The 22,744-nt window shown below is 42.7% G+C and overlaps 5 protein-coding genes across 6 annotated transcripts; 3 read left to right on the top strand and 2 right to left on the bottom strand.

Annotated features, from left to right (window-relative positions):
- Positions 1–1,857: 1,857 nt before the first annotated feature.
- On the top strand, positions 1,858–5,193 carry rcvrn2 (recoverin 2). The gene is made up of 3 exons (XM_061081532.1): positions 1,858–2,238; positions 4,063–4,174; positions 4,660–5,193. The coding sequence occupies exons 1-3, from the start codon at positions 1,858–1,860 to the stop codon at positions 4,746–4,748; spliced, it is 582 nt and encodes a 193-aa protein (XP_060937515.1). The 3' UTR covers positions 4,749–5,193.
- A 1,147-nt stretch (positions 5,194–6,340) lies between these two features.
- Positions 6,341–9,873, bottom strand: si:ch211-149k23.9 (germ cell-specific gene 1-like protein). Its single transcript, XM_061081900.1, has 6 exons — positions 9,678–9,873; positions 7,529–7,711; positions 7,347–7,394; positions 7,078–7,230; positions 6,814–6,925; positions 6,341–6,713 (listed from the first exon to the last, which is right to left on the bottom strand). Exons 1-6 carry the CDS (start codon positions 9,871–9,873, stop codon positions 6,341–6,343), a joined length of 1,065 nt encoding a protein of 354 aa, XP_060937883.1.
- A 2,970-nt stretch (positions 9,874–12,843) lies between these two features.
- atg12 (ATG12 autophagy related 12 homolog (S. cerevisiae)) lies at positions 12,844–15,359 on the bottom strand. The gene is made up of 4 exons (XM_061081530.1): positions 15,171–15,359; positions 13,675–13,811; positions 13,517–13,579; positions 12,844–13,054 (listed from the first exon to the last, which is right to left on the bottom strand). The coding sequence occupies exons 1-4, from the start codon at positions 15,280–15,282 to the stop codon at positions 12,995–12,997; spliced, it is 372 nt and encodes a 123-aa protein (XP_060937513.1). The 5' UTR covers positions 15,283–15,359; the 3' UTR covers positions 12,844–12,994.
- On the top strand, positions 15,169–17,957 carry isoc2 (isochorismatase domain containing 2). Its single transcript, XM_061081529.1, has 7 exons — positions 15,169–15,425; positions 15,575–15,670; positions 16,097–16,221; positions 16,302–16,514; positions 17,164–17,234; positions 17,337–17,454; positions 17,780–17,957. Coding segments are annotated over exons 2-7 (594 nt in total). The 5' UTR covers positions 15,169–15,425; positions 15,575–15,669; the 3' UTR covers positions 17,846–17,957.
- A 252-nt stretch (positions 17,958–18,209) lies between these two features.
- foxj2 (forkhead box J2) lies at positions 18,210–22,691 on the top strand. Of its 2 annotated transcripts, none has more exons than XM_061080404.1 (10): positions 18,210–18,429; positions 18,725–19,073; positions 19,210–19,284; positions 19,391–19,483; positions 19,839–19,997; positions 20,097–20,538; positions 20,632–20,790; positions 20,885–20,986; positions 21,489–21,827; positions 22,232–22,691. In XM_061080404.1, exons 2-10 carry the CDS (start codon positions 18,744–18,746, stop codon positions 22,342–22,344), a joined length of 1,812 nt encoding a protein of 603 aa, XP_060936387.1. In that variant the 5' UTR covers positions 18,210–18,429; positions 18,725–18,743; the 3' UTR covers positions 22,345–22,691. The 2 variants fall into 2 exon arrangements, with proteins under 2 accessions (XP_060936387.1, XP_060936386.1); XM_061080403.1 differs by having other exon boundaries at positions 20,861–20,986.
- Positions 22,692–22,744: the final 53 nt, after the last annotated feature.

Genomic DNA, 22,744 nt, shown 5'->3' with positions numbered 1-22,744 from the left:
TCGGTTAATCTGAAACAACAGTCTGCAGTGATGATCAAGATACTGTGGGGCTAATTAATGCACAGACAAAGAAAACAGACTGATGAGGTAAACTGTTTAATCAGAGAATCATGAGGTGAGTCTGATGTGCTGAATACGGTGATCTCTGCCCTACAGGGATGGTAGCTGACAATAAAAGATAATGTCTAAAGGATTGGGACTGAGGTAGAAGATACCTGGTGGAAAAGTTTGAAAGTGAAATAATCCGTGCGTATGTTTGTGTAGGACACCTGTAGTGCATGAGACACAATGTTGGTTTGAGAAGTTAAGTTTAGGAGAGAAAAAAAGAGACGAGATGAGAAGAATCTACTGGGACTGAGCTCTAAACAATATCAATGTCAATGTCAATTTTATTTATATAGCACATTTAAAAAACACTTGGTTGACCAAAGTGCTTTACAGGTGGATTGTACAACCAGAGGACAGTAAAAACATAATTCATGATAGTGCAAGTAATACAAATAAAATACAATTATTAATGTAAAATAAAAATAAAAAAATATATATATAGGAAATAAGATAAGAAAAATCTAACCAAACCAATATAATATTTCATTCATAGCAATATCAGAAAAGTCCAATATATATTTCTATATTGTTCTGTATGCACTGTGCAATCATCAAGTCTTTAAACTTATAAGAATAAGAATTTATCGTAATTATCAATGTCGACTGATATGAACATTTTTATCTCTATATAATTTTTGGCCGTATCGCCCAGCCCCGGCCTCTACAGTCATCAATGTAACTTAGTAACGATAGAAAAATCCAGACGGGTGACCGAGGGGTCAGTCAAAGGAGGGCAAGCTCACGTGGGACAGGAAGGAGGTCACAAACCGAAGAGGCCGCCGGCGATGATGATGTGAGGGGCATAGGTGGGATTCCAGGTAGAAGTGGGCGGGAGAGGGAGTTAAACAGCCTGGGCAGATGGTAGTCTGGAATTAGATGTCAGTGGTCAACTAAACCCTTTGAAAGGCCACCACTGAAATAGCAAACACACTGCTGAAGTAGCCTAAAGCTAGATTTGAAAAATCCACTTGAGGTTGTGTTCGTAGAGTCTTCCTGAGCAAAGTCCGCTAATCTGCTGGTAATTCACCAAACCATCGTCTAATGTTTCACTATGTGTGCTAATCAAATACTTTCAATTTCACAAAGGTATGATGAAAAGAGACACAGAAGAGCCCTGAACTGCTTTTAAATGATTAATATTGTATAATGAGAAAGGATGATTAAATTCCTGGGAAAAAAAAATCACAAAAAGTGCAGAAAACTCTGTTTATTTTTATAAATTATATTACGAATATATTTATGAATGATCCCGAGCACATCCATATACTGTAGATCTTTCCAGACTTTCAGACCTGCAAAATAAAATAGGATCTCGAGGTTCATTTCAGTCAAATGCTCAGCCACCTTAAATCCGGCATTAACAGAATTAACCCAGAGTGCGCTCCCCCTGCCCTCCTTATCTCTCACCGTCTTACTGTCAAGTCAGACACTCTAGTCTCCTGCCGTCCTCCACACAGGTACGATCTCTTTAGGTTTTGGATAGTTCTGTCCATGTTACTTATCCACACACTGAGCAGTTTGAACTATTTCATGTTTTCTTCAGTGGATTGTTTCACATTTCTAATTCTTATTTCTTCTTCAATTGTTTGCAGGCTGCTGTTTGGGCTCAGAAGCAGAAGTCAAGTCAAGGAGAATCTGCTCGGACAGAGGAGACAGTCAGGTGGCACCAGACAGGAAACCTCCTGAAGAACTCGAGTGGCAAACACTTGCCAGGGAGTTTCACAGAACTGACTTACAAGATCAACTACAATGGGGAATAGCATCAGTAGCGCATTATCAAAGGAGATCCTTGAGGATCTCAAGCTCACCACCAAATTCACTGAAAATGAGATCTCCCAGTGGTACGAGAACTTTCAGAAGCAGTGCCCGACCGGCCGCATCACACCGGAGGAGTTCGAGCAGATCTACATCCGCTTCTTCCCCGACAGCGACTCCAAGAGCTACGCACGGCATGTGTTCCGCTCCTTCGACACCAACGATGACGGCACTTTGGATTTCAAGGAGTACATCATTGCACTGCACATGACCTCAACTGGGAAGACCACCCGAAAGCTGGAGTGGGCCTTCTCGCTGTTTGACGTGGACAAGAACGGATACATCAACAAGACGGAGGTGACAGAGATCTGCCAGGTGAGAGGAGTTCTTCACGAGGTGGCGTTTAAAAAACAAGTGGCTTGGTTTTAGCAGTTAACTCATCCACTGTTTCTACATCTGGATTTTTGTATTGTTCTTCACATTTTCCTTTTCTGACAGATCAGCATATCCCATTGTGGATTTTTATTATTCTCTCGATTTCTATCCGAGACAGTTGTGGATTCACTTAAAAGTGCTTGAAACTGAAAATATATTTTGTTCCATAATAGTGATTTTGTCATTAAACAAACTCCATCCAAAGTCTAAGCCAAAGTCGCCAGGGAAGGGTTTAAATTCTAAATCGTCAAATCTCCAGTGGAAGTTAAATCTGATATAGCACAAAAACCTAATACCATATTTTAAAGCTGCACGGTTCCACTATTGTCTTTATCAGTGTGGATTTGGTTTAACTCTGTGTTTCATCAACTCGGAGGTTTGTCGTGCTATTGTTGGTCGTGCATTATATTCCAAGGTTTTCCTGTTATTTTTCCACGTCCCTTGGAGATCCAGTCCTGATTGCCTGTTCAATTATCCAGTCTATTTGAGCCTCCTGTTAATCTCTGTGATTACAGGTTTAACTCTCAGACAATATAGGCAGTCCCACCCTTAAGCAAGGCTACTGTTAAACTGCAGAGAGTCTCATCATCCCTGAGTCTATAATCCATTAGTCTTTTATTCACGAGGCTCTCACTTGTGACCTGTAAAATAATTGCTGCCTATTACTATTTATACAAACACAATTCAGTTGGAGGGTGGTTTCCTTATTTACTGTTTTAAGACGAATGATATTGAATTATAAGAGGTTTAGACGGATCAGTCAAGAATCCAGCTGGCATTGTAATGGGATTTCATTCCTGGCCAACTGGCACCATGTTTACAACCACCGCGCAAAATAGCTGCTTTTCAAAGCCTTGCAAGAAGTTTACAAACCTACAGCACCTCTAGATTGATTTTAATCTGCAAATCACTCCAGAGGTAGAAAACACACATCAGCCATAAGAAGAGGAACTGACACATACACTACAGCAAAATGTAGAAATCTGTTAAATATATGGAAAATTAGGAAATATAAGTGAGAAAGGCAGAAATATTTATTACAGTTTTTCATATTCTACTACACTAGTAGGCCAGACGAAGGTACAAACAGGGTGAGGTGCCCTTCATTTGAGGGTCAGCAGCCGTTTCACACTTTGTTCTATTTTCATTACTACCACCTCACAGCCTGGTTGTTTACGCGCTCACAGTTCGCGCTGCACCGCATGATCCGAGGGCCAAGATGGAGGGAGAGCCCAGAGAGAAAAGAGATGACATCTTGGCCTGTGGCCTGAGTCTTGGCACTAATCCATGTTAATCTAGGTGTCTTAAATGTGGGAGCTAAATTCTTCCTCTCTAAGTGGGACACACACTTAAAGGACTGAACCTAAAGTGCACAGTCATTTACAATCCGCTGGATTCTAAGTGGCCCACCGCATATTGACCATCTCTGAAAAAATGACACGCGGGCCGTGATGCTTTCTGCTGTCGGCTGACTGTGGTGACGCAGACTTAATTGGAGGTTACTTGGTCGTATGCAGCCAAATTTCACAAAATTAATAGAGTATAGTCGTGAGGAAAGAAATCTTGACTTGTAGCTTTTCCCCTTAAGTTGTTACATAAATCAACAAACACAAGGCACTAATCAACTTAATGGAGCGCCGAGCGTTCCCACTTGCTCTGCAGGACACGTTTGTTTTATGTGGCCAGTTGGGCTTCCATACATTAATTGTGCGAGAGAAATGATGCAGCCTTATGACCCATCTTATCCCCAACCCCCCCTCCCAGGCTATATTTAAGCTGATCCCCAAGGAGGAGCAGAGCCAGCTACCGGAGGATGAGAACACACCCGAGAAGAGAGCCGACAAGCTGTGGGCTTATTTTGAAAAGAAAGACAACGGTACGGGGGGGGAACCCACACATGGAAACATCATGCACTGCACATACATTATGCCACTGCAGTGTGTGACAGGCCACCGAGTGCTTACCACTTATATTAGAGAGATAGAATCTGTGTAAGCTCCCACTACCTTTCCTCAGCAGCTGTCCCCCTGCAGCGAGGATTACATTTTACAATCTGCTGTTTGGCTTAACAATAATACAAGTAATAAATCCACCTGGGGGCACATCCCCAGTTACAGCATCACTTGTGTAATGCAAGGTTTATAATGTACATATACCGGACGTGGACCATGAAACCTTAAGCGACTCCAATGCATTGCATGCTACTGTCTCACACACACACACGCACACACACGAGATAAGACCAGATTTCTTAGCTTAGACAGAGAGTCGTTACTCAACCTCATGTTTACCTCTCACTCCTTTGCTGTAGATCTACTTCCGACAATAACATCTTCCTGTTCTTTCTTTTGTTCTCCGCAGAGCGACTGGCTGAGGGGGAGTTCATAAAAGGAGTGATTGAAAACGAGAATGCGATGCGTCTTATCCACTATGAACCGGTCAAACAGTAAAGGTCCAAATCATTCTCTGTCCCCTCTTCTTATTTCACTTCGTAGGCTCTTTTCCACACTTTTGAAACTTTCCACAAACGAAAAAGCCTCATACATTTCCATCCTCTTCAACCCACTCAACTCCTCTGTGTAAATACTTCCTTCTGCAGTTTTTTGGTTGCAACAAACTTTCCCTGTGCATGATGTGAAACTGTTTTATTAATGCTTGTCAATGTATTTATATTAATTAGAGGCCTATAGAGGAAGAATGATGGCGTAGTGTTTTGAAAAGTGTACAGACAAAAAAGAGGAATAACACTGGTGACTATATTAATGCAGACTATATATCTGGGGAAACCAATTGTTAACGACATATAAGATTGCTAGCTTGTTTCAGCTTTTTTACAGTGTGTCTCAGTGCAGGTGGTAGCTCACACGTGTTCTACTCTATTCACTATTCAATAAATTAAAGGTTTTCAGATACATCTGTGGTTGGAAAATCAATTTATTTATCGCTCCCAGAAAACAATGAATTCTTCTTTGACCTAGAAACATGCGGTGGAATACAAATGCTGGTGGTCGACAAAAATGGCGCCTTAAGTCCTAATATTGCTGTTTTAATCATCCCGAATGTGCAAACCTAGAGACATTCAAAGTCTAAAGAGGGACATTTATTTGAATAAAAAAAGAAAAAGGTGTCTCCTGTATCATTTTAAGAGAAACATGCAAAGTAGTGTGCACTTGTTTCCCTGAGAGTTTGATGTTGTGGTGGAGCGGAGTGCTTAAATGTGTTTGCAGGCCGCGGGCGAGCTGGCCTGCGTCTCTCTCCAACTTCCATTCTGACCCCCGCAACCTGCCCCCCTCCCCCTCCTCCCCCCTCCATCCCTTCACATGCCTCCCATCTCCCTTCACTCTGTTCCTCCTCCTCCTCCTCCTCCTCCTCTCCATCCAACTCGGGATTACTGCTTTTGCACATAATCTTCTGTTCAACATCAGAGAGCAGACTTTTCAAAATCTCTGTAATCTTTCTATCTCTATGTGTCTGTCTTATGGGTTTGTCTGTGCAACTGCAGAGAGGCTGCTTTTCCTGCAGCTTCTGGTGTTCATGCGACGAATCCAAATGTGTGTATCGGTCCAAAGTTTGTCGTAGATAGAGAAGACATGTTGAGTGTGACACTCAGATTAATGAGAATACAGTATATTGTTTGTTTACTGGTAAAGGATAGGCTGTTCTGTTGTGTCAATGGGAAAAGAAAAACATCCATCATGTTTGTGTAACTAAATGATCCTCGTTGAGTCATCCTGACATATTGCATGTTAAACAATAAAATAAGAAACATTTCTATGCAGGTACATATAAAGAACAGATACTCTTTCCCACCATGAGGCACTGACGAATACCGAGAAAACGTGCAGGCTTGCATGTTAGCGTGACCTATACATACAGTGTCGTCCTTACGTGTTGATTCTTCAAGTCTGGTTTGTATGTATGTTCGCTGAAAGTCAAAGTGGCAGAAAGGAAAGCATCTGTATGCACTGATCCCTGCACAGCGACAGGGTTTTTCCTTCCTCAGTTTTTCAGCCTCTTTCAGTAGAAGGAAGTAACCGCTTCCCTAACAAGGTGAATCAACTCGGCCCACGACCACGTCCATCTGGTCCATCTCTCTCTCACAGTCTTCACACCCCTCAGGTCCACAGCCTCCCACCAAAACCAGCGTTGGCACATCCCCGTTTCCCATTCCAACCACGCCGCCGTTCTGGGACCACGCCACGTCCATCATGCCGTCCGGACACTGCAATAGACCGCTGACCGAGTAGAGCCCGCCCCCTGTGACAACATCCTCATAGGCTGGAGCGTGAGTGGCGGCTCTCGCCTCTTCCAGTCGTAGCCTCTGTTTGCGACGGAGCTCGATGATGGTCTTTGTGTAGGAGTTAAGGGTGACCACGGCCGCCCCCATACAGCAGCTGAAGGACACCCAGGCAAGACTAGGAACAGAGGATGAATAGAATAGTGAGGAGAGAGGAGAAACACATACATGGGTACTTATCCAATCAGATCAATTATCAATACTGGCCAGACACCTACGCAAATGACCAGCCGTAGTCCCAGGACTGAGGCCTCCAGTCTTTGGGCCCCACAATGACGGTCATCTGAAATACTGTGGTGAACATCATGTGGGCGACCATCCCAAGAAGACCTACATGGGGGATAAATCCAACAAAAAACAGACAGAAGAAAACTGTCGGTTACAATAAAATACATCCAGGATTACTGTAAACATATATCAAGGAGGGGCATATATTGAAATTATTAAATACTGAGAAATTAAGAGGTAACACTGGGTCTCACCTGACAGCACAGTGCAGATCGCTGCATAGGCATTGATTTTGAGCGAGTGCATCTCTTTATGAGAGCACAAGACCTCCAGCCACATCAGTAAGAAGCCCATCCCCAGCAGGCCGATGTACGTAAACTCTGAAATGACCGACAGCCAGAGCACACCTGCAACATGTGCAAACACACACACACGTTTATGAATTTTTAATAGTGCTGTGGAAAAAGAAAAACTATTTAAATATTAACAGGGTGATAAAACTGCTAATTGATCCATGACTCACCTTGGGTTTCTCCTGGAGTTAACTCTATAAAGCTGCGACATTTTTCCCCTGCCAAAAACATTTATACATTTAAAGACGGAGATGGAAAACATAAAATCAGATTAAATTAATGCAATTAAAGCTTTTTCTGATATTATGACCAGCCTCAGGTAAGTGACTGGACGTCTGCTACGTAGACTCACCGTCGTTGTGCTTCTCACAGCTTTCCCAGAAGCCAGTGTGGAAGTATCGGAAAGCAAACTTGTCTTCACCCGTCTCCCAGATGTAGTGCACTGCGTTGGCCAGCTGACGCTGCTTGATCTTGGCCAGCTCGTCTTTCCTGGCTGGAGACAGTGTGCGGTTGAAGGGATTCTGAGTGGGGCTCTCTGTGTGACAACACAACAACAAAATCACACAGAGGAACATTTTAAGAAGTTTTTTTTACCTCTTTATATTTGAAATTGTTACAGATGATGCAGTTGGAGGCTTATAACCCAGAATGCACTGGGCCGAGGGCTGGACACCATCTCTTTAGACATACTACATAAAGACAAACACAGCCAAACCCACACTGATGGGAAATCTAAATTCTCCAAACATAACCAGACTTGCATTTCCTTAGAATGTGGAGGACACCGAACAAAACCTTGCAAACACTTAACAAAGGTTTAGAAGATTAAGCTTATTCCTCCACTATGGTGAATCTAGATATTTTTAGAGTGCACAAAGTGCTAAATGTTTTGATCAAAGTTGGTTCCTTTACTCAGCGAAAGCTTATGGAGCAGGTAGTGTAAACCCGTAGAAGCCACCCTCACACCCCACAGATTAATGCTAAACCATAATTAAATTCAGTTCCACTTATGGGTAAAAGGAGATTAAAAGCATCCAAACCAAGCACAATCAGGTTTGGGGGGGAGAGAAGCCTGTCAGTTGATCCAGGGCAGATTAGGTTTTAGGTATTGGTTGTTACGCAAAGATCCTGAATGTAACACTTCTAATCGGGATCAAGAGTCAAGGCCAAAATTTTGGTAGAATTAACAACAGAATGGAGCACATTTAAAGACCCATGAGATAAGATAAAATAAGAAAACAATCACACACACGACATAATAAACTACAGTATACACACAAACTACTGCACACACACTCGCACACACACACACGCACACACACACACACACATCCAGTCCAACAAAAAACCTGCAGCTTGAATTCTACAGAAAATATTTAACTCAGGCACAAACATGTCAGCCCATGCCAACTATGAGATGTCTACAAGCGTCATGGTTACTCAGTGTTAATGGTCTGTGAACAAACTTAAGCTACATGAAGGAGTGAGTCACTCCTTCATGTAGATTGAGTTTGTTGATGAACGCAGAGAGTCAGCTGACAGCCTTGAACAAGGACCGACCCCTTAACTTAAGATATGACTTAAATCATAAAAGACACAAGTATATAATTCCATTTTCCCCATGTCTGTGCTGTTGGGTTGAGGTGACTATAAATTATTAAAGCTGTTTTGCATAAAGCCTCTTTTGGTGACGCTACAACAATGAACCTGCTGACAGTATCTCTCTGAACAAGTGGAAACCTGTGGTTGACTATTTTAATGCCATGAAAGAAATCACATGAAGGTAGAGGTAGAATCCACAAAGTGAATGCTGAGAATACTGAATTGTAACACACCCGTGTGGACGTGTTACAACAGAATTTGGGATTAGTCACCAGGGAACTTCCTGGCTCATCATTCATCTAATTTGACTGTAGTTAGCTGCTGAACGCTGTAACTGTCGGAATGAAATTTCTCCTTTTGAAAAACTCAAATCTTTATGTTGCCGATGCTCCTGCTCGCCAGTGTAGAGCATAAAAAAACACATTTAATCAAGTAATATAGAACGGTATTAAAGTATTTTTGCTTTGCTTGAGTTTTGTAATGTATATTTCAAAAATAATATATATATTATAGTACTTTTCTATGTAATGGAGTACTTTAACATTCTTGCAATGCTATTATCAACATGTTTAAGTTATAAAATCTCCAGAGTGGCAAAATACAAATTGATTTTGGTCGCACTTTTCCTTGAAGATTTAGGTCAAAATTGGATGTGTTTTTTTGTTCAATATAAAGTTTAGCAGAGTACTTATTGAACCTACAAACCAATTGGATAAACAGATCAATTTAAATATATATAAATATCTAAATGTTGTGTCTAAGTGATAAAGAAAATAATCTGTAGTTCCAGCATATTTAAAAAAGAATAATAAAAAGAAAGAGTAAAGTATAAAAAAGCACAATAAAGTTGCACAACATTCTTTTTGATGTGCAGAGGTGAGAGTGTGACAGTTCAGTACCTGTGGTGTAAGGCTCGCTGTTGTTCTGACCACAGTTCTTCATTTTGACAGGCGACAGGCAGAGGGGCTTGACCACCTTGTGAGTGCCCTCACACCAGTAGGAGGTGCACAGAGCCAGGATGGACAGGGCCAGAGCCAGAGTGGTCAAGGTCAGGGAGAGCAGGGAGCGGGAGCGACGCGACATTCTCTCCAGCATGGCCACAGGGGGATGGTTTGAGAAAGAGAGAGAGGGCTGGGGAGAAAGTAAGGCAAAGAGAGAGAGAGAGAGCAGGAGGGGGAGAGGGCACGTGGAGATAAGTCAAACAGGACAAAGGGTATGAAAACAGTCACAGATTGAGCCAGGAGGGAGGGACAGATGCTTTGTGGAGGTTTTAAGAGGTGATGAGCTGCCAGGTTTGAATGGAAAGCAAAGATAAACGTGACATAACAGCAGAGAGAGGAGATAACAAAATAAAGCTGACGAAGAGAAGCAGTGAACGACTAAGAGAGAGGACAATGAGGAGGGAGGGGAGGGAGGGGAGGGGGGGTGGGGAGCAGGATAAGATGCTCTGAAGTTGATACACGTGGGGCAGGACAGATGGAAGAAAAAAAATGAACATGAGAGGATTTAGGTGGACGACGGTTCACGGTGGGAGAGAGGAGTGGGATGCAAGGACATAACAGCTGACAGCTTTAATGTGACATCCGGCTATTGATCCCTGGGACGAGTGAGGTGACCAGTGCAGCCGGTGAACTCAACACACGCAGACCCTTTTGTGTGCATGTGTTTAATCAGTGGGATTGTACCCAGTGAGCAGGATGTAATTTAAAAATACAGAAGTTTAGGATTAAAAGTTTTGCACCTGAAGTGGAGACAGAGGGCATCCTTTAAACTGATTCATTATCTAATAAGGGAGTGCAATTAAGAGGTTGAGTGGAGCACCCGAGGACAAACAACAAGGTGCCCATATGGTGAGATTTAATTTTGTTGAAAGTCCGTGCAAGTCATTACACTGCCTGAGGTCACATGGGTTCTCCGCTCGCCTACAAGGAGGGGGTCATGGAAGAATAAGTAACGTGCCGTGGCTAATGGCTTCCTGCGTGCTGATTTGCACACTCGGGCCTGACCCTGCGACTCATTACCAGCTCCACCGCCGGACCCTGTGCCCGAGACAAGAGAGGGGGGCAAAAACAAGATTACTTTTTTTGATGAAATTATGGATTAGCCACAGATCTAAATGAAATTTTTGCAAGTAAATCCCTGATAATCTGCTTTAATCTGTTTGTGTTAGGTGTATTTTAGTGTGAAGTACACTCCGACCATGTCTATTGTCTCTTTCTCTCATGCAATGTTTCCCTGTCAGCCCACAGCCCCTGAAACAGAGCACACATGAAGTGAAGCGGAATTTGGTCAAACCACAGATCTACATGAGAATTGACCAACTCATGCTGGTTTCTGATTTTAAATATTGTTTACAATAAAAGCTTGTGACATCTATAGTATTGCAGTACGAGCATTAGTTAAAAGTCTGTCAATGCTGAAAACATCAAATCTGTTTAATGTGTTTTCTGTATCAGTTCAGTGTTAACTTGTTAATGATCAGAGGCTAAGACACTTTTCAATGTCTGCATTATGTGCATTCTGAGATCGATGTACTTTAAACATACAGTTATCTTATTATTATAACTGCTCCTGTAAAGCTACTCTCAGCATTAACTGAAAACTTGATAATAACTGAATTGGTAATTATTCATTGCTTCTTCTTCCTGGTTGAAGGTAATGTAAAATCAGCTTGTCAATGTCAGTTTACATTACCAATCAATTACAATAAAATTTCATTGAACAGCCACTGTGTCCAGTAGAAGTAAATAGAGCAGCGTGAGAATCAGGATGAAAACTAATCCAGTCAAGATTCTACTACAATTACCGACATCTGTCAATATTTTAATTTCTCAAAAAAAGCTTAAATTTTTCCAACATCCGCTGAATCCGGTCATTAACATGAGATTATACAATTTTGGATGGAATAATAAGTTTATCAGATAGAAAATTGGACCCAGATGTTTTGCCTTATTTAACCTGCATCCTATCGCATCTGTCTCAAAGCTACAGGAGCTCAATCTATATAAAGCAAATAAGGAAAGCAATATATACTTATTTTCAAGGCTGTAAGTAGTAATTATTCTTAGCTTATATGTTGGAAAAATGTAAAAATGTCATTATACAACTCCAGAGCCTGAGCTGAAATTGTCATCATACTTGTTTTATCCAGACGTCATTGAAACATAAAGCTATTCAGTAATGGACAAGAAAAAGCATCAAATCATCACATTTGAAAACGCTAGTACATTTTCCTATGGAATAAAAAAAATATCAAAACGGTTGCTAATTAAATGTCTGCTTCTTTGTAATTAATTTAAGTTTTGATTGTATTCAAATAATCAGAGAGAGGTACCTACCAAAGCGTCCCTGGCATAGTTCAGGTCAAACAAGAAGTAACTACCACAGTAAAACACTTTGAATTCCCGCAGTCGTCTGAACCTACCATCCTCGGTTAAGAGCCCTTAATCAAAAAGCTCCTTAAGAACTAGATTTCAGTTGCTCCATCTTGAACAGATTCCCCCGTGCCACTTCGTTCATCTTTTCCCTCTGAACGTGTCACCAGTGTTCCTCCTCCGGTATGAGCATCAGTGACCCCTTACCTCTCCGGCCACACTCCCCCTTAAATCCTCCCAGCCAATAGTAGGATGGAGATGCTCGACTGATGGAGCAGAGTGTCTGTCTCCATGCCACTCTACTCTCGTTTCTGTCTTTCTTGGGAATTTATGTCACAAACCCATCCTGAATCATGTAATCCCTCTAAGTCCATCTGCTCCTGCAGTGCCCCCCCCTCTCTTCCTGCGCCTGTCCCTCTGCAGAGGTGATTCCATCTAAACCTCCGGGAAACTTTTATCACAGGTGAAAGTCCTACTCAAGCACAACCCTGTCTTTCACCCGATATTTAATTATTACAGTAAGAGGATGGATGAAACGGTGAGCCAACATCCATATGAGTTGACTTGTGCCTGTGATTTTGCCCTAATCAGCCCCAGCGCTGTGCAAAGCCAAATCCTGTGCCCACATGTTGTGTGTGCCAAATGTGACCACAAAAAAAGGAAAAGATGAAGAAAAAACAGGGGACAGAGCTTAGAGTTGTCACAATTTTATTTACAGTATGTACACAAAGCTCGAATGAAAACAAATGGCAAACAAGCAAAAGTATCAGTGTGCAGGTTTGGAAGATGAATTAAAGAGAGGAGAGGTAAAAAAAAAAACGAAAAAAGAGTGGAGAGGGAGTTTAACCCCAGGCTTGAGATTTACAGTAATGTAGAACCAGCTTTCCATCGCTACCAAAACACTGAAAGACAGAGAGAAAGAAGACAAGGTTATTAAATAAAGTACAGAAGACATGTGAGAATAGTTCCGACTTAACTTGACTGGTAGACTCTTTCAGATTAGCCGTTTGCATAAAAACTCATATTATAAGATTTTATACACTTCCAAAATAGCACAAAAAAAACACTTTCAGATGTTAACTGTCTTCATTAGTCAGCCCTGAAGAAAATAATTGGAGCCGTCATGTTCTGAGCACAGTGAGATTTTCAAAAGTCCACTGAGAGTTGTGGCCTTTGAGGTCTTTGCTGTTACTTATCAATACATTAATCAGTGGCCAAGGAGTTTTGGCATGTGACACATGGAGCTTCCAATTTATTGCCCCCTCTGCTGGTTACTGTAACAAATGACCCATCGGCTACAATGGCCTGGACCTCATTATAATATTGTATTATATCCACATGGTAAAGTCATATCATGTACTTACATCAAAAAGGATTCCTACGTCTTGATCCGGTGAGGGTGCAAAAGACTGATTAACATAGATGAACTGAAAGAAAAAAAACAGATAGACATGTAAAGACGTCCCTGCTCAAGTCAGGATGTTTGGACATTAACAATCTGGTTAAAAAACACATCTCTTACCAGTTGTTCAGTGGCATCAAGCTTGAGGAAACGAGAGATGAACTGGGACAGGGACTGCACCGTCCTCCCTCGCTCCACTGCCCACTTCTTTGTTTTCATGATGGGAGTGTCTCCCACGGCCTTCAACAGCACATCGACTAGAAAAGTGGAGAAAATGAGAGTGAAAAATTCTTGCAGTCAACCAGCGCCAGGCAAATCCCGACATGTTTGGAAATTTCTCGAGAATTTCCTGCTAAATCCAAATGCGTTCTCCAGAACCTGCATGAAAAGACTTACCACAAGCTCTAACTTTTACTTTTGTAAAAAGATCTGCCCCAATGAGGGTCTAGCGACTGAAAACCTTGATTCATTAAAAAAAACTTAAATACCAGTAGTGCAGATTTCCCCTTTTCAGAGTATAATGTTCTCTAAAAGGAAGGTTTGTGAATGAGATTAAAATCTTACACACAAAGGTCTTTAAACAGATTTGTTGTATTTTATGTTATGAGAAAGAGAAAACCATGGGGAATTAATAACCAAACAAAAAAGATTATTATGCTGTTCAGATGTAATTTTCAAGTTGTAGCTCAGATTCCAAACATTGTACATTGACTTTGGTCATTGTGCATACGTCATTTTCAATCATCCAAACATTTTTCATTTACCTAAATGCTATTTGTTTTTCTTCAAACTCCTCAAAGCTATAGATAAAAGCTTATAATTAGAAGCATAGTGAGGTAAGTTTTACAAACACTTTCAACAAATAACACAAAATCAAAGAATGTATGTGATTGTTTTCTGAGATTGAAAACTATCCCTTATTATAATTAGATATTTTGAAACACCTGAAATCAATTTGTTTTTTCGGAAACACATAAAACATATGATAGATACAAGTGTTTTTTTGTGTTTAACAAAGTAGCTGGCCTGCACATCAGTGCTAACATAGTAAAACAGGTTTAATAACATTAACAACTTCTTGATTGGAGCTGTATAAACTCCCAACGTCCTCATTTCCTCTCAGAGCTACATTTACGTGGTTTTTAACACGTTTATTAAATGTTTATATGTTACTTATAAATGTTTAAGACAAGATGAGGAGTCTCAGTCTAAGAGAAGTGCTGCTGAGTATTTACAGCGATTCATGATCAAACTTAAGATAAAACCCAGAACGTGAAATAAGACATTTCACAGTGAACTGACAGTTTTGCAGTTTGCAGCTAACTAAGCCTTATTAACGTAGGTACCAGACATGACGTTACTTTTGGTATTATCAGTAAATATTGACATTATTTTTGTCTTCATAAACATTAGCATTAGCGTTAGCCGTGATCCAAACCGCTAGTGGCACATGTGAAGAAGCTGAATGCTTATTGGCTGTCCGGACACCAAGCAGCCACGCTATTGGCCAGACGCTCTGTGACACGTTCCCCCACGTCACACACCCTGCACAGTTTCCTTAGTAAACAACAGTCCTCGTTAACAGGAGATTCGTTTTCACACATATTGTTTCTTACTTTTCTTCTTGTCCTCGCTGGTCGCTGACTCTTCTGCCGGAGGCGCTGGCTCCTCTTTCGGCGGCTCCTCTTTCGGCGGCGACTCCGTCGGTGACTCCGCAGTGTCCGACATCTTCTCGTTAGCACGGCGGTGTTAGCTGCTGGCTCCGGAGCATCCCGGGCTCCTATTGGTTCAGAGGAAAACCACTCTCAAAGCCACGCGTTCCTATTGGTCGATAGCTGGCGTTGGTGCTCTTCCTGTTAGCTTCATGCTAGGTTGGTTACTGTTTTGACTTTGATGTTCTGTCGATAATGACGTTTCTATTTAATATAGTTGTTAGTATATTTTATTCATCTTGTGACTTAAGGTTCTGCTCAACAGTTTGATGAGTTTGTCATTTGTCTCTTTCCACGTAATAAAACAGGTTCGTGTTCCAGTGGAGCGGTCACATGGTAACACTACTTGACAGCTGAACTTTGGACTCACGTCTCCTCACACCTGCAGCAGTCAGACAGAAACAGTAAGTCCTCCTCGTTGTGTAGTTTCATTACAACTGTTGTCAAGTTTGAGTTAAGCTGTGACACCGCTGGGTTTCATTGATCATGACACAGGGCGACGCGAGGGTGGAAATGTTTCTGCAGAGGAAAACAAACCGGTTTCCTCCTGGGGTTTCATTCAATGCGCCATTGTTACAAAAAGAGATACTCAGAAGTTCATTGACATTTTCAATAGTTGGTCAATAATGTTCAAACACAGCAACTACAGCCACTAATTTGCAGCTAGATGTACATATTTATGTCTGTGTAAGTTTAATTCTGTGCTATTCAGATGTTCTGTGGCTGATCAACCTCAACACACACTCTTTGTATCTCTTTATTGATGATGATAAACCTGGCACTTCCATGTGTCCTCTGTGGATAACTTTCCTGTGACCCTGCTCCTTCAGTGGCAAACATCGGCAGACTTTCCACCAAGGACACGGTCCTCTTCCTGTGCGACATGCAAGAGAAGTTCCGACCCAACATCTTCCAGTTCCCCAACATCGTCAGCAACGCGGCCAGACTGCTCCAGGTCGGTTGCACTCGCCCTCTCACCAGTCACAAACCTGTTAGCGACTACACACAGCACATTTGATAACTCTCTCCTCTCAGGCCAGTCGCCTCCTCGGCATCCCGGCCATCCTGACCGAGCAGTACCCTAGAGGTTTGGGTCCCACGGTGCCAGAGCTGGGAGCGGAGGACCTGAAGGCTCATGCTAAGACTGCCTTTACCATGATGATCGATGATGTGGAGATGGAGCTGCAGGCCCTTGGAAATCCCCGACAGGCGATTCTTTGTGGAATCGAGGCACACGCCTGTATCGCGGTGAGATCACATGCCCATTTGTGTGGTTTAGAAATGTCCCTATTTCCTTGAGTGCATCTTAAAATACAAGTGGAGGCTCTTTGTTTGCAAATGGAGGCTCGTACTCAGTGTGTGTTTTCATTGACGTGAACATCATCAAGCTTCAGTGAAGAACCCTTTCTTCCCCTTTAATTTGACATTCATTTTAAGTTAGTGATTTTAAGTGTGTTGCTTACTTATAAGGAACTATATGTTGGTTTGAGTTTCCAGTCGTTTTCCCTACAGCTCTAAGACAAAGCTTAAAAATATCATTGTGTCATCATCGGTTCTTAGGTCAATTTGTAATAAAACAGTTTGATCAGAAATTGTATTTATTGCTATTTTATCTCAATTTATTGTTGTTTTCCAGCAACCAGGCTTTTATAATAATTTTATTTAATATAATTTAGGCTGCTTAAAGAAACTGTTGCTCTTAAAAAATGACAAACTTTGAGTATGAGAGATGTGAATTTGTGACCGATGATTAGATGATTACATTTTGTACTTATCCTATTATCTAGTAATGTTAGTTTTCAAGGCGTAGTATGTCACAGAGCTTCCACAGTTGTAGTTAATGAATGATGAGTGTTGTGGAAAAACATGTCCTTCACTCGTCTGCTCTTTTCCTCAGTGCACGACCTTTGACATGCTTGAAAGAGGAATGGAGGTTCACATTGTAGCTGATGCCGTCTCATCCAGAAGGTATGTCACAACATCGCCATCACTTACACTGAGTAGGCTCTTTTAATTCCTGTATGAATTATAGATTGTGTGATGACAGACTTTTGTTCCCCCCCCTTACAGCCAGACAGACCGCTTGTTTGCTCTGTCACGACTGAAGCAGAGCGGAGCTTACCTCACCACCACGGAGGCGGTTCTGCTGCAGCTGGTCCAAGATGCCAAACACCCCAAATTCAAGGAGGTGCTCACTACTCTGTTGCTTTTAATTTGTTAAGATATGTCATGAATATATGACAGACAGTATGTGCCACAGACTGGTGTCAAAAACAATTAGCTAAATCATTTCTGCAGCTTCCTAAAACCTTGATCACCGACACAGTTGACCAGCAGGTGACTTTATAAACCAGGGTGTGGTGAGACACGGGCCAAACTGTGATGCATTTCCTTTGTGTTTGTAAAGCTGCCATCTTGTCTTAGCTAACATGTACAAACTGGTTTCATTCTTTTCAAGCTGCCAGTCTAAATATAGAAAGTGTCTAATACATTTTTATCAACTTTATTGGCAGATCCAGAAGCTCATGACTCATCCGTCCCCTGACACCAGCCTCCTCGCCTTCTCCAGCACACTGTAGAGAGAGACCATCACCTGTTCTGATTCATAAACCCTTAATCATGTACACACAGGATGTTACAGCTTCACTCATACTGATGAATGGCTTCAATAAAGGTTAACTGCTACAAAAATGTGTTTTTGTCTTTATGTTTCTGAGTCAAACCCTTGTGCCCCGTGTGACAGGACTAGGTGCAAAACTTTCAGGTTGTTTCTCTGTGTTCTCTGGTAACTTGACCCGCCCTCGGCTAGAGAAACTGTTGGTGAAAGCTGAAGAGGTGGGACTAGCTCACATAGGCGGGGTGAAAATAGTGAGGTCACGCAGGAGGAGGGGCGAGTTATGTCATTTTGGTAAAGTCAGAGGGAGGGGGGGAAAGGGAGGGAGAGGAAAAAGGAAGCTCTCGGATAAGTTTATGTATGTATTCCTTCAAAGATACACAAACTTCAACCAGCCGAAGGTATGAATTGAGGCCTTGTGGGGATCGGCGTGATGAAGACAGAGATCTGAAGAGCAGACGGGAACCAGTTTGTCTGCAGTTGTGCACAACTGATGACATCAAACATTAACTCTTTGTAAGGCTTTGGGCCTCGAGTGTCTACAGAGAGGTAAGCAAGTCATTCCTCTTCCTCAGAAACTGGAGAATCTAGGTGGAATTGGGGCAAACATGTGTAGACACATTCATGCAATGTTATCGCTTGTGAATAGTGAGACAACATAGCAGAACTATGTGTCCTGTGTGTGTGAGCTTCTTGGTTTGAAGCTGACACTGACTGGAAGTACAGGAACAGAGCGGTTGACATTACTCACAGAGGATCCACTACAGCTTTTATGTTTCCTTCATGAGTTCCCAAGACAAACAGAAAGTAATTTGATCGAGTACGTCCTCTTCTGATCCCTCAGACCCTGGACACAAGAGACAATGTCCTCTGACCTGGACTCGAGTCTCACTAGCATTGACTGGCTGCCTCAGCTGGGAGTCAGCAGCCTGCGTTCGGGGAAAGAGAGAGGAAGCGGAGGAGGAGGAGAGAGGGACAAGAAGAAAGACAGAGGGAGGGAGAGGGGGGATTTCCTCCCCTCTGTGCAGGACCCTTCCCCTTCTAACTGTAAAGGGAAACCCCCTCACAGCTACGCTACTCTCATCGCCATGGCAATCGCAGCTGCCCCTGAGAGGAAGCTGAGTTTGAATGACATCTACACCTGGATCAGTGACACATTCCCTCACTACAGCCGAGCAGGCCGTGGATGGAAGGTAATCCTTTACAGTACAGCAACATATTGTTGGTAACTCAAAAAGAAGCATATGTAAAGTTTGATTGCACATTTAAATAATGATTTGTATAAGCAGCTAATGCAGGAGTGACTTACGTAACTTACTTTGTCAACAGAACTCCATCCGCCACAATCTGTCTCTGAATAAATGCTTCAGGAAAGTTCCTCGGCCACAGAACGACCCTGGAAAGGTAAATTACCCGTCATGTACTGAAGAGAGCATGTCTATATATCGGTATTTCATGTGAGATGAAGATTACTTAAAAGAGTGTAAAGCTACTTGTACTGTGTTCGTAGGGTTCCTATTGGACGATGGACGGACCTGGGGAGGAGAATCAAATGAGGGCACCTAAGCGTCCGTATCCAGAGGAGGAAGAGGAGCAGCAGGATGTACGTAGTGAACAGTGACTCAGCTGTTAACCATCATATCACTGTCAAATTGACAAACAGCAATAAAGTGTAAAGAAATTACACCTTCGACAGCGTCATCTTAACCCGCTGTCGAAGGTTCTCATATAGGAACTACTATCTGTGAAAGAAATGGTCTCTGTGAAAACAGCTGACCATATGTCCTTCGTCTGGACTGCAGTCGGGTGGAGGCAGATGTCTCAAACCTGTTAACAGAATAAAGTGCACATGTTTTTATCTTCTTATTTGAGTGAACAGGCACTTAGTTAAGTACACTTTTTAATGAGTTGTATATTGCTACTTTAACTTAGCATTTTCATTCTCTTACATCTTATAGGTTCCTGAAGTACGAGGGACACAAATGGACAGAGGTCCCTCCCCACATCATCATCGACCGGCCTCCCTCTCCAACCACCAGCTTCTCAACATGGAGCCACTGGGAGCCATGGAGCAGCAGTCCCCCCGGTCGGCCTCCCTCTCTCCTCCCCCACGCAAGGTGGAGCCACTCCCCTTATTAATTTCCACCACTGACTTCACTAAATGTTTTTGAAATAATCCTCATATCAAAGTGTCATCCTTTGTTTTGTCTTCACAGCAACCGTCACCTTACATGCCCAGCCCGGTCTCTAGTCCCCCTGTAGCTAGTCCACCTGCGGCCCCCATGTCCTCCATGACTTCTTTTCCACCTCCCTATCCACCTGACCCCATCGCCTGTGCTCCACCTCCATCTGCTTCCAACATGTCTTCATCTTCTCCAGCTGCTCCCTCCTTCTCTGTGGCTGCTCTGTCCTATCCTGCTAATCCAGGACCTGTTTCCACCTTCTCCTACGCTCCTCACGTGGCCCCTGGGCCTGTTTGCACCGTGTCTGCTCCTTCTCCCTCTTCAGCCTCTGCTGTCCCTTCGTCTGCTGTTGTCTCGTTCAACTCCTCCGCTGACTTCCCGATGCGTTTCACCTTTGACGAGCTGAATTTACCAGACCTGTACGCATCCTTCAAGTCTCTGGTCCGGACCATGCGTGAGAGGGGGGGCTCTCAGTGTGAGTATGACCCGTGTGTTGTTGTGTAGAAATGACACATTGCACACCTACAAACCGACTGGATGAATAACTTGTATTTCCTTTTCTCTCCAGCGGATGTTGCTCCCCTGACTTTCCCAAACAATGACACTACCCCCCTCCACACTCCAACTCTGCTGCCAATGTCTCCATACCCTGCAGCCCCCCCACCAGCTCCTCCAGCTGCTCCAGCTGTTCCAGCTGTTCCACTAGCACACCCTCCGTCACAATACAGTGAGTCTCATCAATGCTTGAATTGTGTTTAAACTATAACATGCACACATATTTTCATTGCTTTTTGAAGTTACCCTCCTGTCTTCCGCCTCAGCGGTGCCTCCTGATTGGTTCAGCAGCCCAGATTCTCTGAAGGAGAGCTTCCGCATCGCCACCAATCTGGACTGGGCGAACATCGACCTGTCGGGTCACCCAGGTCTGTGCTGTTTGTTGGTTTGGGTTTTATCAGTTATAGAAATTGGCCGTTAGATCGCCTCTCTGATGCTTACTCTCTCTGGTTGACCTTTTATCTCAACTGATAAAAACCTAGATATTTAAAAAGTTGTTATTACTATTGCCTTAGTAATAATAGCTACAAAAACATGGTCAACACATTTTTCAAGATAACTTTGCAAATAATATGACTAAACAGACAATGTGAAGATTGACGTCAGAAAATTGAGTCATGCATATTTCAAAAATTAGTCTTTTGAGTCATCTCTGCATCCTGCATCAGTTTGATGAACAGACCATTTGAAATGTTTATCTTTCCCAACTAACAAATCTTGGCCGGACTGGAGACTAACAATAAACATGATGATTACTGAGACATTTGCAAAATGTTGAGTAAAGTATGATTTTTTTTGTTTAACAAAGGGTTTTTTGTTCTCTTAATGATTTGTCCGTCTGTTAACATTTCCCTCATGTTCTGTCTGCAGACCTGCTGGAGAGCATGCGGCAGGCGGAGCTGTGCGACTGGGCCCTGGACCCGACGCTCTTCACCTCCCTCTGTGACTCTCTGAACCGCTTCTTCACTCAGAAAGGCATGATCACCTCTGGGAATAACTCCCCTCTAGCCCTCGGTGCACCTCACCCATTACAAGCCTCACCCTTCACCACCAATCCGCCTCCAACCCTCGCCAGCCTCACCCACCCATCACCCCTCCCGTACGCTCACACAGTTCCCACTGCCATGGGAGGTCAGCTGCCCAGGAGGCCTCTGCACATGGGACCCGGGCTCCAGAGGCCACAGCTGACGCAGCCTGCAAACACAACTGGTAAGAGCTGGAAACTATTTGCATAATTTGTTACTTTCTTGGAAACTTGATCCAGCAGAACCTGAGTTACACAACTCCTTAATACTCACTCGCTCATGTTTCTTACTTCAAGAGTTAGTAGTGACTGTAGTCTGTCCTCTTAGGACTTTTTGCCATATTCAAAAGAAAGAATATTGGTCTAAATATTGGTTCTGAAAATATTTTATTTTCTTCTTCCAAAGGTTATTTGGTCGGCTGTAGTTATCACAGTAACCAAATACTCTTAATGTACATCTGGACATGTGATTGTGAGATACGCATGAGAAAATGTGACCCTAACCTTTAAGTTGCTGTCGACCACAATGGTGTCACTGTTGTAAACTGTCTCACTTCCTCTAACTTCTCGACCCATGTTTCGGTTTCAGCCGGGATGCAGCCTCACTCTGCGTCTCCCCGGCAGCGTCCTCCATTAAAGAATCTACACAGCAACAGTGAGGAGATCCAGGATGACTTTGACTGGGATTCTCTGCTCGGTTGAGCATCAGTCAGTGAGCGCAGGAACGAGTCGAACACAACAACTCTCCAAAGAGACGTGACTCTTTAAAGTCGCGGTCACTAAACGCTGAGCAGAGGCTGCCTCCCTGGTTTTGCATCTCAAAGCTTCTCTGAGAGCAAGTTTGGGATCATAATGAGTCACATAAGACTGAATGCTGTATTTCAAGGTTAAGATTATTGTTATTAAGTTTTCTCACCTGTATTCCAATTCATATGCTGTAATAAGTTCTGCTTGGCTTATCTCCTGCAGGTAATTATCAGGGTGCTCTTTCCTAACGGACTGTACTTTTATAAACATGTTCACCAAAGAAAATAAAGTGTAAACGTATACTTGTCAACTTACTGTATACTGCAGCAGTAAAATACAAATCATGTGTGTATAT

The sequence above is a fragment of the Limanda limanda genome, chromosome 11 (assembly GCF_963576545.1).
Source record: "Limanda limanda chromosome 11, fLimLim1.1, whole genome shotgun sequence".
Taxonomy (NCBI): domain Eukaryota; kingdom Metazoa; phylum Chordata; class Actinopteri; order Pleuronectiformes; family Pleuronectidae; genus Limanda; species Limanda limanda.
The sequence above is the reverse complement of the archived record's forward strand: the minus strand, read 5'-3'. Positions and strand labels throughout refer to the sequence as shown.